The sequence below is a fragment of the Acyrthosiphon pisum genome, chromosome A2, assembly GCF_005508785.2.
Source record: "Acyrthosiphon pisum isolate AL4f chromosome A2, pea_aphid_22Mar2018_4r6ur, whole genome shotgun sequence".
Taxonomy (NCBI): domain Eukaryota; kingdom Metazoa; phylum Arthropoda; class Insecta; order Hemiptera; family Aphididae; genus Acyrthosiphon; species Acyrthosiphon pisum.
In genome coordinates this window covers 67,266,917-67,282,333 of record NC_042495.1, presented here as the reverse complement: position 1 = coordinate 67,282,333, position 15,417 = coordinate 67,266,917, and the positions used below count along the sequence as shown (strand labels likewise).

The following is a 15,417-nucleotide window of genomic DNA, read 5'->3' as shown; positions in this document are numbered from 1 at the left end:
GATTATAAAGATCTCATATAATTATTAATTTGTAATAATCTTCGTATTTAAGCACCAGTGTTTAGTTTTAATCTCTTATCTATCCAAACCATTAAATGTTTACTTTTAAAAAGCCTTTAGGCGTTAAAATATATAATATATAGCAAATAGGTAATATTCATAATAAAACTAGCTGTCAAGCCCGACGTTGTCCAGGCCAAAAATTTGTATTTTTAATAAATATATTTGTACAAAATATTTATACCATATTTCTTCTAATTATAATACTAATATAATATGTAACAAATTTCAACCATTTAGATTGATAAAAAAAATTGTGTGAGCTACCCTTTACCTATCTACAGCCCATATGAGTGAAAAATCAAGCTTTATACACCCTCCAATTTTCAAGTAATAATCTATTGAAATAACTTGTATTGACTTTTTTAAAACCTTCCCTGTAACTCGACCGATTTATTAGTGAAAACCGTATTAAAATAAGTAGAGTTCTTTTCGAGATATGCTCAAACATACAAAAAAGGGGCAAACCTCTACTATATTATGCATGTTATATACTATACCTACCTCTTGAATCACTCATCAATTAAAAAAAATCGCACCTAAATCCGTTACGTAGTTTTAAAGATCTAAGCATATAAATAGACAACAGAACTTTGTTAAGATTAAGATTAAGATTTATTTATATATTTTAGATTCTGAGTGAAACGATGAATGTATTGATTTTACAATGATGTGTGTTTTTTTTTTATTTTTTTTTTTTATTTTTGTGTCTGTGTACACGATAAGTAGTCGTAATAATGCTTCGATTTTCGACTTCAGTATCTCGTTCGATGGGAAAGTGAATATCGTTGGTGCATTGGGGAGGTCAAAATTTAAATTTCCCAGTGGTTTTCAAAAGCGCCGGGAAAAACAAAAGAAAAATTAAGGAAAAACGGGAATTTTTACGCAAAATCGATTTTTCACAAAATTGAATTTGGTTTTTGGTGTAACTTTAAAAAAAATTACCGTAGATACATGAAATTTTGACTGAATGTTTATCTTAGCATCTTCTATACACCATAACATTTTCAAAATATTTTGATGTATTTTGAGCTCTTTACGGACATTTTTATTTTCCATTTTTTTTAGTTTTTTTTTTCTATAAATATCAATAAAGTTTTATCTGTTGGGCCAAAAAGTGTATAAATTTAATACAAAGCTCCTGATATATTGTTACAATATCAGTTGAAAAATATTAAAAATACATAGGCACAATTTTTTTTTATAAGCATTTAAAGATCAAATTTTAATTTGAAAATTATTTTGTAGTTAAAATTTATAAAATGTTCAATTTTTGTATCTAGATTGAAATTTAAAACAGATTCACGTAGTATGATTCTGTTACCAAAAATCTAAAAAATACATTTACACAGTTTATTTTATAGTCATTTTAAGTACAAATTTGGACGAAATTACATATTAAAAACTAGGATAACTATTTAGTTATTTTGTTGTGATTGTATAATATTATTCGTGGGTACTTGAAACTTCTAAAGTATACTATTATATATCTATGATTTTACCACGGTTTTTTGTTGATGTATAACGCGTTATAACTTATAAGTACCTAATAGATATTATGATATGATTAATTTGGAATTTATTATAGGTACCTATTATAGGTCAATTTTTTTTTAATACCATAGATAAGTATATATATGTCTAATACATAGACTGATATACCGTCTCCGCTCAGAATCGTTTTTCTTATACAGTGATATTATATTATTGAATTCAAATTTAATACTGTCCATTATACAGTGGCCCACTTCTAACCTACTGTACAGCAGAGCGACATCCACTTACCCACCTTTTTTCATTTTCTATGCACCATACAATTTTGAAAATAAATTTGACTCTTTTTGAGCTGTTTTCGGGCATCAGTTTTTAATTTGTTTAGTTTTTTTAGTTAAATTTTATTTGATGGGTAAAAAAGCGTGAAAATTAAATGTAATAAGGCTCCTGATATATTGTTATAATAGTAGTTGAAAAATATTCAAAATACATGGGCATAATTTTTTTTTATAAGCATTTAAAGTTCGAATTTCGAATTTCGACAAAATTTATCAAATTTAAAATTTAATAATTATTTTGTTGTTAAAAATGTATAAAATGTACGTATAACTTTTATAGCTAAGGATTTTTTTTTTTTTATTTTTACAAGTAATATACAATCTGTATCATTAATACAATAAGAATATATGCTAAAAGTATGTTCACAGGAAATAATTTGATAAAAGGAGCCACCCATGACACTTTCTATGGTTATTAATTATTTACTTAATAATTATTATGATTTTTTTTTATTTTAATTTTTTTTTTACTGAAACAAATCATGACACTACTTGCGCTTTAAACATCTTAGGGGATTACCTGGTATGGTAGCGGAGGCCAATTTTTTGATGAGTGGATTAGAATGAGTACTTAGGTGATTGTGGAATCTTTATAGCTAAGGATTAAAAATTTAAAACAAGGCTCCACATAAATAGGTTATATATAAATTACTTTATTCACAATAATATCATCAAATATGCTAAAAAATATCAAAGGCTGACTGACCGTTTTCGCTCAGAATCGTTTTTCTTATACAATGATATTTTGTATCATTGAATTCAAATTTAACACCATCAATTACAGTGACCCACTTGTAACCTACTGTACAGCAGAGCGGCACCCACTTGCTCACCTTTTTTCAAAGCTGTGTTTTAGATTCTGAGCGGAGTGATGAATGTATTGATATACAATGTGTGTTGTTTTTGTGTCTGTCTTCGCTCATCTGCTATTGAGGCAGTAAAAATGTTTCGATTTCTTAACTTCAACATTTTTTGTGGATCAAAAGTAAAAATTCCCAGTACTTTTCAAAAACATCAATAAAGAATACTATAGACTATAGAGACATAGAGTATAGATTATCTGACAAAAGAATCAAAGAAACTGAATATATTATGCTTAATACAGCCATAAATCGTTAAGTACCTATCGTTTGCATGAAATGACAGAGTTTATATTACATACGTCGTACTTACCTCATTATACGCGTACGCCCATAATATATATTTTTGTAATTGATTTCATATACGTATATTATACGAGTAAGTAAATAACGAGTATGTAATACTATTATTATTTTTTTAATCACGAATTCTCAACGATGAAAATTCAGTGGTTACTGGTTAAACGGCTTTCAAGTATGTGCGAATACGTATGAACCACGGCGAATAATATTATTATCGTAGGTATATTTTTACATATTATTTTATGTAATGGTTCAGAAATTCAGACACAATTATATTGTGCTGCTAGAACCATTAATTCTAACTGCAGTAGACTATAATAGTTATATATTGTATACTTGCGTAGGAGTCCGGGTCAACCCGTTTTCTGTCCGGTTCTCGTCTGGGCTGAATCGAGGAAAAAATTGCCAGGTCAAAAACGTTTGGTTTGTGGAGATTTTTATTGCACATAGTCACATATAGACATGATATATTACAATATACGTCGTAGGTTCATACGATTATCATATTATATATATTTAAACACGCACAAAATTATTATATTCTGTTAAACTTCGGTAAGAACTAAAAAGTATTACACGATATACAATACATTTTTCTTTCTACGATACTACGATAGTGTAGTCTTATAAATTATATTATATGTATATATAGTTATAATTTTTATTTGCAGACGGAAAAACTCGGTTTTTTCATTGTATTTAAACACTGTTTATAAAACAACACTATCTTATTGACCATTGTGTGTGTGTTTTTTTGTATATTTCATATCAGTGATGGTTTTTTGATTAATTTTTCACGTGGGGCCCGCTGGGGGAAAATATAAAAATGTGTATGTACATAATATGTAGGTACATTGTATATTATATTTTATACTATACCTATATAGTTTACAATAGTCAATACTAAATTTAACTTTCTTAAGAACGTAACATAATATTAATTATTTATCGGACCATATAATTATATTATACTATTATTTTATATTTATTATTATAATTTATACTTTATAGATGAATACAATCATCAACATGGCAAGCCCTCATTCAGTCTCTTCTATACCTACAGTTTACAGTCTACACTCTACAGTTTATAAGTCACAACTAGGTACTGTCTACAGTCTACACCAAAAATTAAAAGGAAATAAAATCATAATTCATAACTCATAAGCCATTGTAGCCTGTAGGTATACAACAAAAATATATTATCATAGTTATAAGTTTTAACACATTATACTTTATAAATATAATGACAATACAACTTTGTTAAAATACATACTTTAAAAAATAAATATTTTTAAGTTACACATGAGTTTTGTCGTTTGATGAAGAAATAAAATAAAACTGTGTTATTTACAAGTAACAATATTACAATATAGTAAAAGTATACAATAATAGTTACATAAAATATGTTATTGGCCATTACTGTGTACCTAAATAAGATAATCTTATGTAGGTACCTACATCCTACACAGTACACAATACACCTAAATTAATTTGTTGCGGCAGCATATTATTATCATTTTAGAGTTCTGTCGGTTTTGATACATCATACATGACACACACAAGTTTAAGCTACACACGAATCCTATTTATATTATTATAATAATTATAATAATAATAATAATAATAATATAATATAGAAGACTAAAAAAATATTTTAATATTGTAGACGTAGGTCCTTATAATGATTCTAGGAAATAATGTTTAAAAAAATACATGTGGATACCTATACAAATAACAAAATATGTAACGTATAGGAAATACAGCGATATTCAAAGTCAGCAAAACTCTGGTAAGGATCTAAAATCTGTTTGAGTATACAATTAGGTAGATAGTTCAAATTTACGGGCTAAAGCCATACAGATTACAAGTGGTTACGTGATATTTTTGCGACGGTGCCATTTCCGACGATTTTAAAAATAGGTAATTTATGTTAGTGATTTTTGACGGATAAAATTTGACCTTAAAATGTATGTATCTGATATACGCCGTACCCTATATACTAGATTAAGGCGTAATAAAGTTATTTTCAATTAATGTATACATATTTTTTAAATTGTATTTAATTGGTATTCGGTAGGTAGTTAACAAGAACTTAACAATTTTTAGTAAGTAATAAGTAATATAAGTATGTCGAATGTCGATTAATGATAAGTGATAATTGGTAACTGATAACTACAATAATTAGAAAAAAATGTCTGTTTTTAATAAGTCTGTCTCGATTACAAGAAAAAAAACATTGTTTTAAATATATTAAAATGTGCTAAACCATCTACGATATAAATAAATGAAGCCTAAAGGTTTTAAACTGTAATTAATCTGTAATAATACAATAATACAATTAATAATTCGTTCAGATAACGAATAAAAATATTTAATATATCTACAAAACCAATGGGTCTACAATCGTTTTAAATATCGTAGAACTAAGAGCTATAATTATAGTTCTCTTGTAAGTTGTAAGATTTGGTATTAATTACATAATACAACGTTTGCAGGAGTCTTAGCCATCCGTATGTGTGGAATTTTATTATACCTACACTAATGATAACTATAGGCACATTTTTTTATTTTACCACAGTGTCTTTAACGACTATAACATATCTATATCCTATGCGCTGCTACTTGCTAGAATATGAAACGGAATTTGTGCACGAATACAATTATAAGATTAGCAAAAGAAATTCCTTTCGTTCTTATTTCTACGTAGGGGGTGTGATACTGATACAACTATACAAGTGTAGGTATTGTGTACCCATACTGTTACTGTATAATATACGTGTAGGTAACGTTTACCTATATATTATACAACGTAATCGTGTGCAGCGTGCTCAGCAGTTTGCAACTCCGTAATCGCGCATTTCATAAGGTTGCTCCGGTACAGTTGTAAACTCGCCACAGCCCGTAGATCACGGCTGTACTGCTGTAGTACCGTACTTTGTTGCACATTGGATTCTAAAATTTTTTTAAAAACCACCTGTTACCAGCTATATTATATTATATTATATTATGTATATGCTCAAGTGTTTTGTATCGATTTACACAACTTTGCAATTTTAAATTGTTGCCATCATAACGTAGTAAGTTTATATACAATCATTATTATACTCTACCTATTATATTTTTACATATCATTATGCATAGGTATCTCGTTTATCCGCTTGACCGTAAAACTATAAATTATTTTAAAATGTAATTTTCGATTTGGTTTTGACATGTTTATTCGACTCGATGTGATGCATTATTAAATTATTATTTTTCATAAACTGATAAACCTATACCTACCAAGACAGAAAAATTAATTCCATCATTATTTATTTAATACTTTGATAGGTATGTATCGTAGATAGGTACTATAGTGTACTATATATCTATATATAATACTATAAATGTTTAATGTGTATTATAATTTATAGCCGTTTCAATGTAATCTACATTCTACTTACTATGTAAACGGTTTCCCCTGCTAATCCATGAATACTGATGAATCACTCAAGCATTTAAATTGAACTCGCAATTATTCAGATATAGGTACCTATACCTACTAACCTATAATATTATCTTTAATGTTAAACATAGGTGGCACTTGGCGTCTTGGCTCTTATATTGTCCGGGAGGCAAAAATTAACCACAATTTACTGACCCATTTGAAAATCTTCTCACATTAAACTTATCTGTATAATATTCCCCCTAGATTTTTATCTGGGAAGCAACTTCCCCTCGGCCGCGTATAATGATAAATTTGATGGTACCTATATCTATATTGCCATATTAGTAATTAATATTTACAAAATGTGCCTGATACATTTTTAGCTTTTAGAAAATTATTTTATACATAATTCTTATTATACAGTGAAACTTCTAGGTATATTACGAATTCTCATGGGCAACTAAAAAATTTGCATTATAGAGAATTTTGTTAAATAAAAACAAATAAATTTAATATTCAACAAAATTTCGTTAAAAAGAATTTTTTTTTTAATTGGAAGTTCGTTAAATGAAAGTTCCAATGTAGTTTAAATATTTAAAACTGTAAAATATTATTAAATATTTTATCACCTATATTCTATAGAAATATTATTGTGGTGCGATCATTCAATTCTTTAAGGACACATTGGAATTTGGATCTTAGAAGTGACAAGAGAATAACATAAATTATATTAATCACCGCGTTGAGTGTTCAATATATAATTTAATAATAATTATATAATATTGTGTACGATGTTCCTACGTCATGTACATATAAGAATAGGTATATATGATGATAATATATATGTGTATAATATTATTAGTTCATTATGTAATTATAAATTTAAATATCAAATTGCAATATTATATGCTGGTTAAGCGGGTATGCCCTATAATACAATTCACAGCAATCGTTGAAACATGCGAGAAAAAAAATTGATTTTTTCGCATTTAGAATTGATGACATAATAATATACATAATTTATTTAAAGTGTCATGCATTGTCGTTATGTAACGGCTAGGTACCTACTGATATGTAAACAGTGTTATACTGTTTTATATAGCCGTATACCAATATGCTCATTTCAGAGTGATGAGTAATGCAAATTCCAATATCCCACCATATCTATGTATAAATTCGCATGTATGTACTCGTCGTCGCCTGCAGTTTCGTCCTTTCTTCGTTTTTTCGAGTAGGTAGATTAGGTGAAGTCACATAGGTGGAGATCATGGTGCAGAGGTTACGGGGGGCTTGGTCTCCTCAAAATTTTACGTTTCACGACGATGTAGAGAAGATATTACATATTACGGATCTTCTCTATATCGTGGTTTCCACGTTTGACGAGTATGTATTTTTGTTTTATGTTAGGTATCATCTATCACTATCATGTATTCATGTAATATAACATTATTAAGTACTTCTCATTTAAAGTTAATTTAGAAATTGGTGTACACCTACCTTAATATTTACTTTCTGAATTCCTAATTAGCAAAAACCTCAAAGAGAAAACTACGTGTGATATTATGAATTTTATTATGATCTAAATATTAATACAAATTTAGATGTCGTGTATAGCAGCCAGATATTATACTGTTTATATTATTACTGTACTTAATAATTTAGTTTTCGTTGGTACTATCTGGAATAAGTAATTTACTACCTATTATAATAATATAAAATATCGCCTATAGGCTATAATGATTAATGAGTATTGACTAATTAATATTCAATAATGGTGACTGACTAGGCAGGTACCGTAGGTTTTGAATAGGTACTGAGAAATTTGATTCACAATTTATGATTGACCGGTGGCCGGCCGAATCGTTGGATCAAATCGAGAAAATTTAATTTTCGTCGCCCACGTTGTGTTTGTGCCTAAAGAATAAAAGCCGGCGTTCGGTGGCGTGGGGAAGGTGAGTGGGCTTCGGGCGGCGACAGATTGATAAGGTTGGCGACGGGGCCGCGGCCGCTGATAAGCGTTGTTGTGACTTTCCGTGGTGAGGGTGTGGCGGTGCGTGAAGGGACGACGAGTGCACGTTATTATTATTATTATTATCATCGGCGTCGGCGTCGCTCGTCCATCCGTCGAATAGTCGTGCCGGTGCCGGTGAGTGCGGTGACAATAATATAAAGAAACGGCGCTGTTCGGCGACGTGTGAAATTTTCGAACGCGGAAAATACGCCGAGGTCGGTACTAGCGGTCTCTGACGGTAATCGCGCGCCTTCCCCGTACTCGTGCACTCGTCCGGCCATTCGCGGTTCGCCCCACCTAGTACCGTCTACCTACATCATTTTAAGCCCGCTCGTCCGTCCGTTCGCTCGTCCGTCTCTTGTTTTTCTTTTCATTTTTTTTTTTTTTTTTTATCGCTAAGGGTAAAGAACTCGCCGCCCACGCCGCGACGTTGAAAAATCGTTTTAACCCGGTCGCCGTTCACCGCGAGGTCGAGAAGACGCAACGCACCTGACGCGGCGTGCGCTCCGTTTGCCGTGACTTACACCAACCCGTCGGTTCATTTTTCATATTAGTTTTCATTTCTCCCTCGCAAGTCGCGTGTTCCGGCAAGACACACGCGGGGCCCCGTTCGTGTGCGACATCTGTTCTCGCTGAAACACCCGAGACACGTGCGAAACGCCACTCGGCCGTCACCACCAGTGTACCTACCCCGTGACCGTTGGGTCGTTGTCTGTCATTCGAATGTGTTACGGGATTCTTGCGGTCCTGTGACGTCCGACGCCTCTGCTGTGTTAACTCATCATGCTGGACATTCAAATCGACGATTGGATACGTGAACCCGCCGAAGACGTGAGGTACAGCAGCAATTGCGGTGGAGCGACCGTCAGATCTTGGCGCAGTAAATGCGATCCTGGTGAATGACGCCCCCCGACTACAGCCCTCAAGCGCCGCAAACGACCCAGGTGATAATGGCCGATCTCGTGGTCAGATTAAGCAAGCTCGTGCGTTTGCACGGCGCTGGCCACAAAAAAGTTAATCATCCAGAAGATCCAGTCTGCACGCCTCTCCGCAGTAAGTGATCAAACATTTATTATTATGTCGCTGTGACAAGTTTTTCATTTGCCTAATACTTAGCCCCAGAGTAAGAAGTACGTCTAGGTATTTACTGTGTAATTCCCTGTAATTCCTGAATCGTGAATAGTAAATTTTTGTGCTCTTGTTAACCTTACCTAACCCTCGACCTAACCTAACTTGCTGCATTCGGTATCTTTTTAAATACTATCTTTAGGTAGATATATTTTGAAGTACCTACCTACTTAGTAATAAATAATAATCTCCTAATAATAATTTTCTGATGTACTTAATAGCACTTAACAATAATTAAGTTCTTATTTATTTTCAACTAGAAAAAAATCACTGGTAGGTAGGTACAGATATACTAGGTAGTAGGTACCTAGTTATAATCAATATTTTATTTTATGAAATTATAATCATTTTATTACACTTTATATCTTAAAATAACACCCTTACAACAAACAGTTTTATGCGAGGTTTTATGGAATATTTTGTATCATATCATATTATGCACTCCGGGCTTCCGGTTAAAAATAAAACCGGATAAAACCATCGCAAACCTTTACGTTTTTGCTCAACTTAAATTAAAGCAGCCCCCTTTGGTGTGATTAGGGTGTACAGATGCATACCATGTGGCTCCACTTATGATTAATGTTTATAAAGATTATGTCTATTATAGAATCTATGGTAAAATTGTACGAATTTCACCTGGAATTTCATTAAATATTGTGTTAAATATACATTTACATTTATTACATAAAATGTTAGGTACTTCCTACCTGTATGGTCAATATAATATAATATAATAGTAATAACATTTATTTGAATGGACAAAATATTTAAATATTTAGATAGTATAGAAATACCTCGAGAAATACCGTATCAAATAAGCAAATACTTGCAAATGCGGATGGGGATTTATGATTCTTTATTATTTTTAAATCTAGATTGTTTAATCATACTTATGCTCATATTATGCATAGTCAATTTATGTGTCACAAAAGACATGTTAAACCTTTCTTAAACTATGTCTTATGTGACACACAAATTGACCATGCATATGGTCATTAGATACTTAGGTACCTCTAATAATATCTATTATACCTAAACGTCATATACCTACTAATTATAAATCCTGTTATAAATTATATTCACGGTCAAATATCTTAAACCTCTTCATAAACCTTAGGTTTTTTAAAAAGTATTAGATCCTGATCAAAGTGATGAATGTTCTGGTGTTACAATGATGTTTGTAAAAACACCTCAAAAAACACTTTATATCAGAAAAATTTGCTTCAATATTGAAGATGGTTACTGGTTGAAAATTGTATCTAACCCGTATCTAGTTTTTAGTTTAAGGGAATATGCGAGGGGATATGGGTCAAAAAGAATAGGTATTTAGCCAACGTCAATTTGCGACAAAATCAAAATATTGTTTTCTTGTAAGTAGGTAGGTAATTAAAAAAATATTTGTAAAAAATATAATTTTAAAAATAATCGAGCCCGTTGGTCCTATGAATGTTTACCAAACATTTATATAGGTAGGTACGTACTTAAGCACTTTATGGACATAATATATTTGAAATTTTTTTGAGCTGATTCCAGGTTTGTTTTGTATATCTCGAGGTATACCTAATTGTCAATGTTCATAACATTTCAATTTTAATACTTAAAGGATGTTACTTATACAATGCATGTGTGGTCTGACTTTGTCTTACTAACACATAACATACCAAATTTAAAGTTAAGAATATTATCTATGGTACTTTGTGGGTTTTTTTTTAATTTTTTTAATTTTGAAGCTACCTAGTTATGAAACTTTTAAAACGCTCATAACATATTTAAAAATAAAACTTAGAATGTGACTTGATAATATTTTCTTACCTTTAAATTTGTCTTAACACTAAGTCGATTCATTGTCATTAAAAATAACAATAAAACAGGTTCTTCTAATTGTTAAATCTCCCATGTAAAGGTCCTCACACATTGCAGCTGCGGCGATTACCGCTAGGGCGGTAACGACAAAATGAAGCCGGTCACAATTTACCGCCACCGCCAAGACAAAAGAATTTTACCGCTCCCTCTGCAGTGTGTGACGATCTTTATACGTTAGTAAGAATAATGAAAATAAATTATCAGTATGAATTTAAATATAGGTATGATAAAACTAATATAAAATATTTAGTACCTAATTTATCATTGAACCCCTATTTAACACTTACATTACAGTGACTTTCCTCAATGAAGAGGTACTTTTGAACCCTAGCTTCTATGCTATATTATTGTCATACATTTCAATAAGCCCAGTGGCGCCGAAGTCCAAAATTTTACCTATGACATTAGACACCTCCACATAATATGTTGACACCCACCTATTTCTTATAATTACTTTACCATACACCAAGTATAGTTTGTATGTTGTCTATTGAACAAATTTCCATAAATTAACTATAGAAATATAGAATGATAAAGTGACCCCCTACCTACTAAAATCACCTGTGACAATTGTCATAGGTAAATATATATTTTGGCACCACTGAATAAGCCTAATAAAAAAACATAATGTTATTTCTTTCCATCAATCTCTAAATGTTTTTTGATTCTTATTATTTTTCAAGCATTTTAGCTCTATTATTTCTATTAAATTTATTACTTACAAAGTTGTTTTTTAATACTTCATAACTCAGCAATGTACTATTTAATGTAGGTACTTATCATTAATTTAACTATCGGCTCAATGAGTAATTTAATAATAAATGATTGAAGTTCTTAGTGGTGAGGATGATTCATAACCATGCTTCTTTTAACTATGTTATAATCTCAATTATTGTAATAATATCAATTCCAATTAGGTATCGTAATAATATCTACCTAATAAATAATGGGATTTTATAATATTCATAATAAATGTATTTCAATTTTCTTATTTTCAAAAGTGGTTGTTATTCCAATCTATTAGGTAGGTAGGTAGCTCGGTAGGTAGACTGTATTTTTTTTGTATTTTATATTCCAATGTAGGTAGGTTCTATGTATTTAAATCTTATTTAGTTTTCCTGGGGTTTTTTCCTTATTGTATTATTTGGTATAAGTAAGTTATACTCAAAGTTATATCTCTACATAAGTGTCCTAGTTACCATTTGTCAAAATTCAACCATATAAACCGAGATATAATAAGTTTTAATTGTAAAATTAACATGCTCTAAAATGTTCCATAGGTACCTATTGCCATTTTACAATTTATATCTTTTAAAAATGACCAACTCATCTGCTCTGTGCATTGATCATGGTGGTATAGAAGATTTTTTTGAAGAAGGAAGAAATTTCAGGGGGGGGGGTGGTGTTAGAAACCTAGAACCCTGCATAGGCCATTGAGTATGCTATTTTAGATTTTTTTTTCCATGTTTGAACCAACGGCGCCGCGGGGACTGCTTTTGCAATGCTTCTGCGACGCTGCTGCTATTTTAGATTAGTTAGAACTAAGAGCACGCAAGCAGATTAGCTTAAAATTACTCAATGACATAGATTTTATCATAATAATTGATATTTTAAATTGATCTTATTTATTAAGAGCAATAAATATTATTTTCTTAAGAATATTAATATTAGGTATTGTTTTTAAGATTCAATGTTGAATAATTTTTTTTTTTATTAGGAAACTATACTTATCATGCAATTTTGTTGGTAATGATTAATGATAATTAGTAAACTATGAGTGTAGCATATTCTTACTTATTATTATTTGATTATGAATTCTAAATCCATAATTTGTTAAAATTAAAAATGTTTCCGTAACTGAAAATGGTGAAAACAATAATAAGGTACCTATTATTATAAAATTATCTAAATAAATGCCTCTTACAAATATGTACTGGTCAAGCTTATAAATGCATTAAATAAGTTTGATCCTTAAAGTATAAATCAATATGAATCAAATCCGGGATCAAATCCAAAAATAATGTCATAAAATAATTACAAAATGGTATTGTTTAAAATAGGTATTTTAAAAAAGAATCATTTTTTAGTCAAAATATTTGAGATATTTTAGGTATAGTAAAGAATAGGGTAATATTAACATTTTACTAAGGAGCCGCTACACCAAAATGCGGGCCAAAATGTGTTTTATCTGTCTATATTGTATGTAATACAGCAACAAAAGTACTCATACTTCCACTTTTTTAAAGAAGTTATTAATGGTTAAAAATAAGAGAGATTTAGTTAAATTAAACCATGCTTATCTTAATAACAAATTAAAATATTAAAGAACTAATCCGGCCAATGCACAGAATATACCTCTGAATATACCCATTATATAACTTGTAATAGGTATCTGCCGAAAACTAAACCAGAGAGTCGTAGATTATAATAGTACGGAATACCTTTATTGCTCTGTTTATTGCTATACATTACGCACTTAAGATGACCAAGTTATGGTTATGTAAGACAGTAATATATAAAAATGCTCATATTTCATAATTCACTTAAAAATTATATTATCGTAAAAAAACCATCGAGAGAACACAGATAATGTTCTTACTTTTAAATTTGATCATAGGTTAATTCATTCTAATATTAAATTCTTTCATTTAAAGTTATCTAACTACACAAAATTGGTTCTACTGAATGCAAATTCGCTATGTAGTACGTTTGCCAGACTGAGACAACACATGCAAGTGTGGCGCGTATCCTATGCGCGTTTTCAAAATAGAAACGGTAAATAAATTTATTTAGCAAAAACAAGAAATGTGAAGAGCTATAGGAGTTTTTATATCGTATCTAACTTATTCCTACCTAATGTATTAACGAGTTTTTAAAAACTAATAGGTACTTCTTTATGTATTCATATCACATAGGTAGTAGTTATTTATGTAACAACTCCGATACTTCTTAATAAGTAGCTCTTTTGAAGTGGGGAGAGGAACTACTGTCTTAATAAGGTTTAGCGGGAATAAGATAATGATTGCTACTCTTTAAATTACAGACTACGCCGGTTAAATTGTTACTATATTCTCAGGCTTATAAAATAATGTCTAACAATAACGGTATGTCTGAGAACTGTATAATATAATATTGACTTTCGATCTGTAATGTATAATTAATTAATTATTATTTAAATATAATGTCAATTATTTATGTATTATATACTTATGTATACTTAAATATTGTGTTTTAATTTTTACAGGGTCAATTAAAGAAGATTCTAATTTTAAAGATGATGAAGACCCATCTGTTGATTATGTTGACATTATTGGTACTGAAGAACAATTGGTCAGTATTTTACTATGAATTAACCATATTATTAATAATAAAATTCCATTCTTACTAATTGAACATAATTGAGTATGTAACAACAATTTTAGTTTTTTAATTCGTTTTCAATTAAAGACGTGTAATGTTTTTCGTTTCATAATTTCTTCAACCAATAACTATATGCTTTTACGAGATTTAATACTATGATAATTATTAGTAATAATTATCATAATAATAATAATTTATTACCATGAATTAATACCTATATATATTATTGCTAAGTTGGAAATTCAATAAATAACATTATCAATTTGTTTTTTAATTTTGAATAATTAAGTAGGTTTTCTATTGTTTTCTTTTTACGTAAACTATTTTTGATTAAAAATTTTATTTTTAGTTATTAATATAAGTTAAATTTAAGGAGCACTTAGTTATAACCTTGATTATACACGATAATCAGTAAATCGAAAACTAAAAGTTTGTGGGATACAATTTAATGTTGCTATACTTTAATTTAAAGAATTTAGTCAACGGAATAATATAAATCTTCTTGTCTGAAAGGGACAGTTAAATTACTAATAGTATTAGATACAGTGGCGGTCAAATGATTTTGTCATG

The 15,417-nt window shown here is 29.9% G+C and overlaps 1 protein-coding gene across 4 annotated transcripts in view; it reads left to right on the top strand.

Moving 5' to 3' along the window:
• Window positions 1–5,957: 5,957 nt before the first annotated feature.
• The window catches only part of LOC100169439 (probable cation-transporting ATPase 13A3), a 23,278-nt gene continuing 13,818 nt past the window's right edge, over window positions 5,958–15,417 (top strand). Inside the window, exons 1-3 of one of the 4 annotated variants that reach the window (XM_016804430.2) lie at window positions 5,958–6,135; window positions 8,897–9,549; window positions 14,732–14,817. In XM_016804430.2, coding sequence (XP_016659919.1) covers window positions 9,396–9,549; window positions 14,732–14,817 — 240 coding nt within the window. In that variant the 5' untranslated portion in view covers window positions 5,958–6,135; window positions 8,897–9,395. Of the gene's footprint in view, window positions 6,136–8,545; window positions 9,550–14,405; window positions 14,592–14,731; window positions 14,818–15,417 lie in introns of those variants that run through there. The other 3 variants (XM_029489448.1, XM_003244550.4, XM_029489449.1) reach the window with 3 other exon arrangements.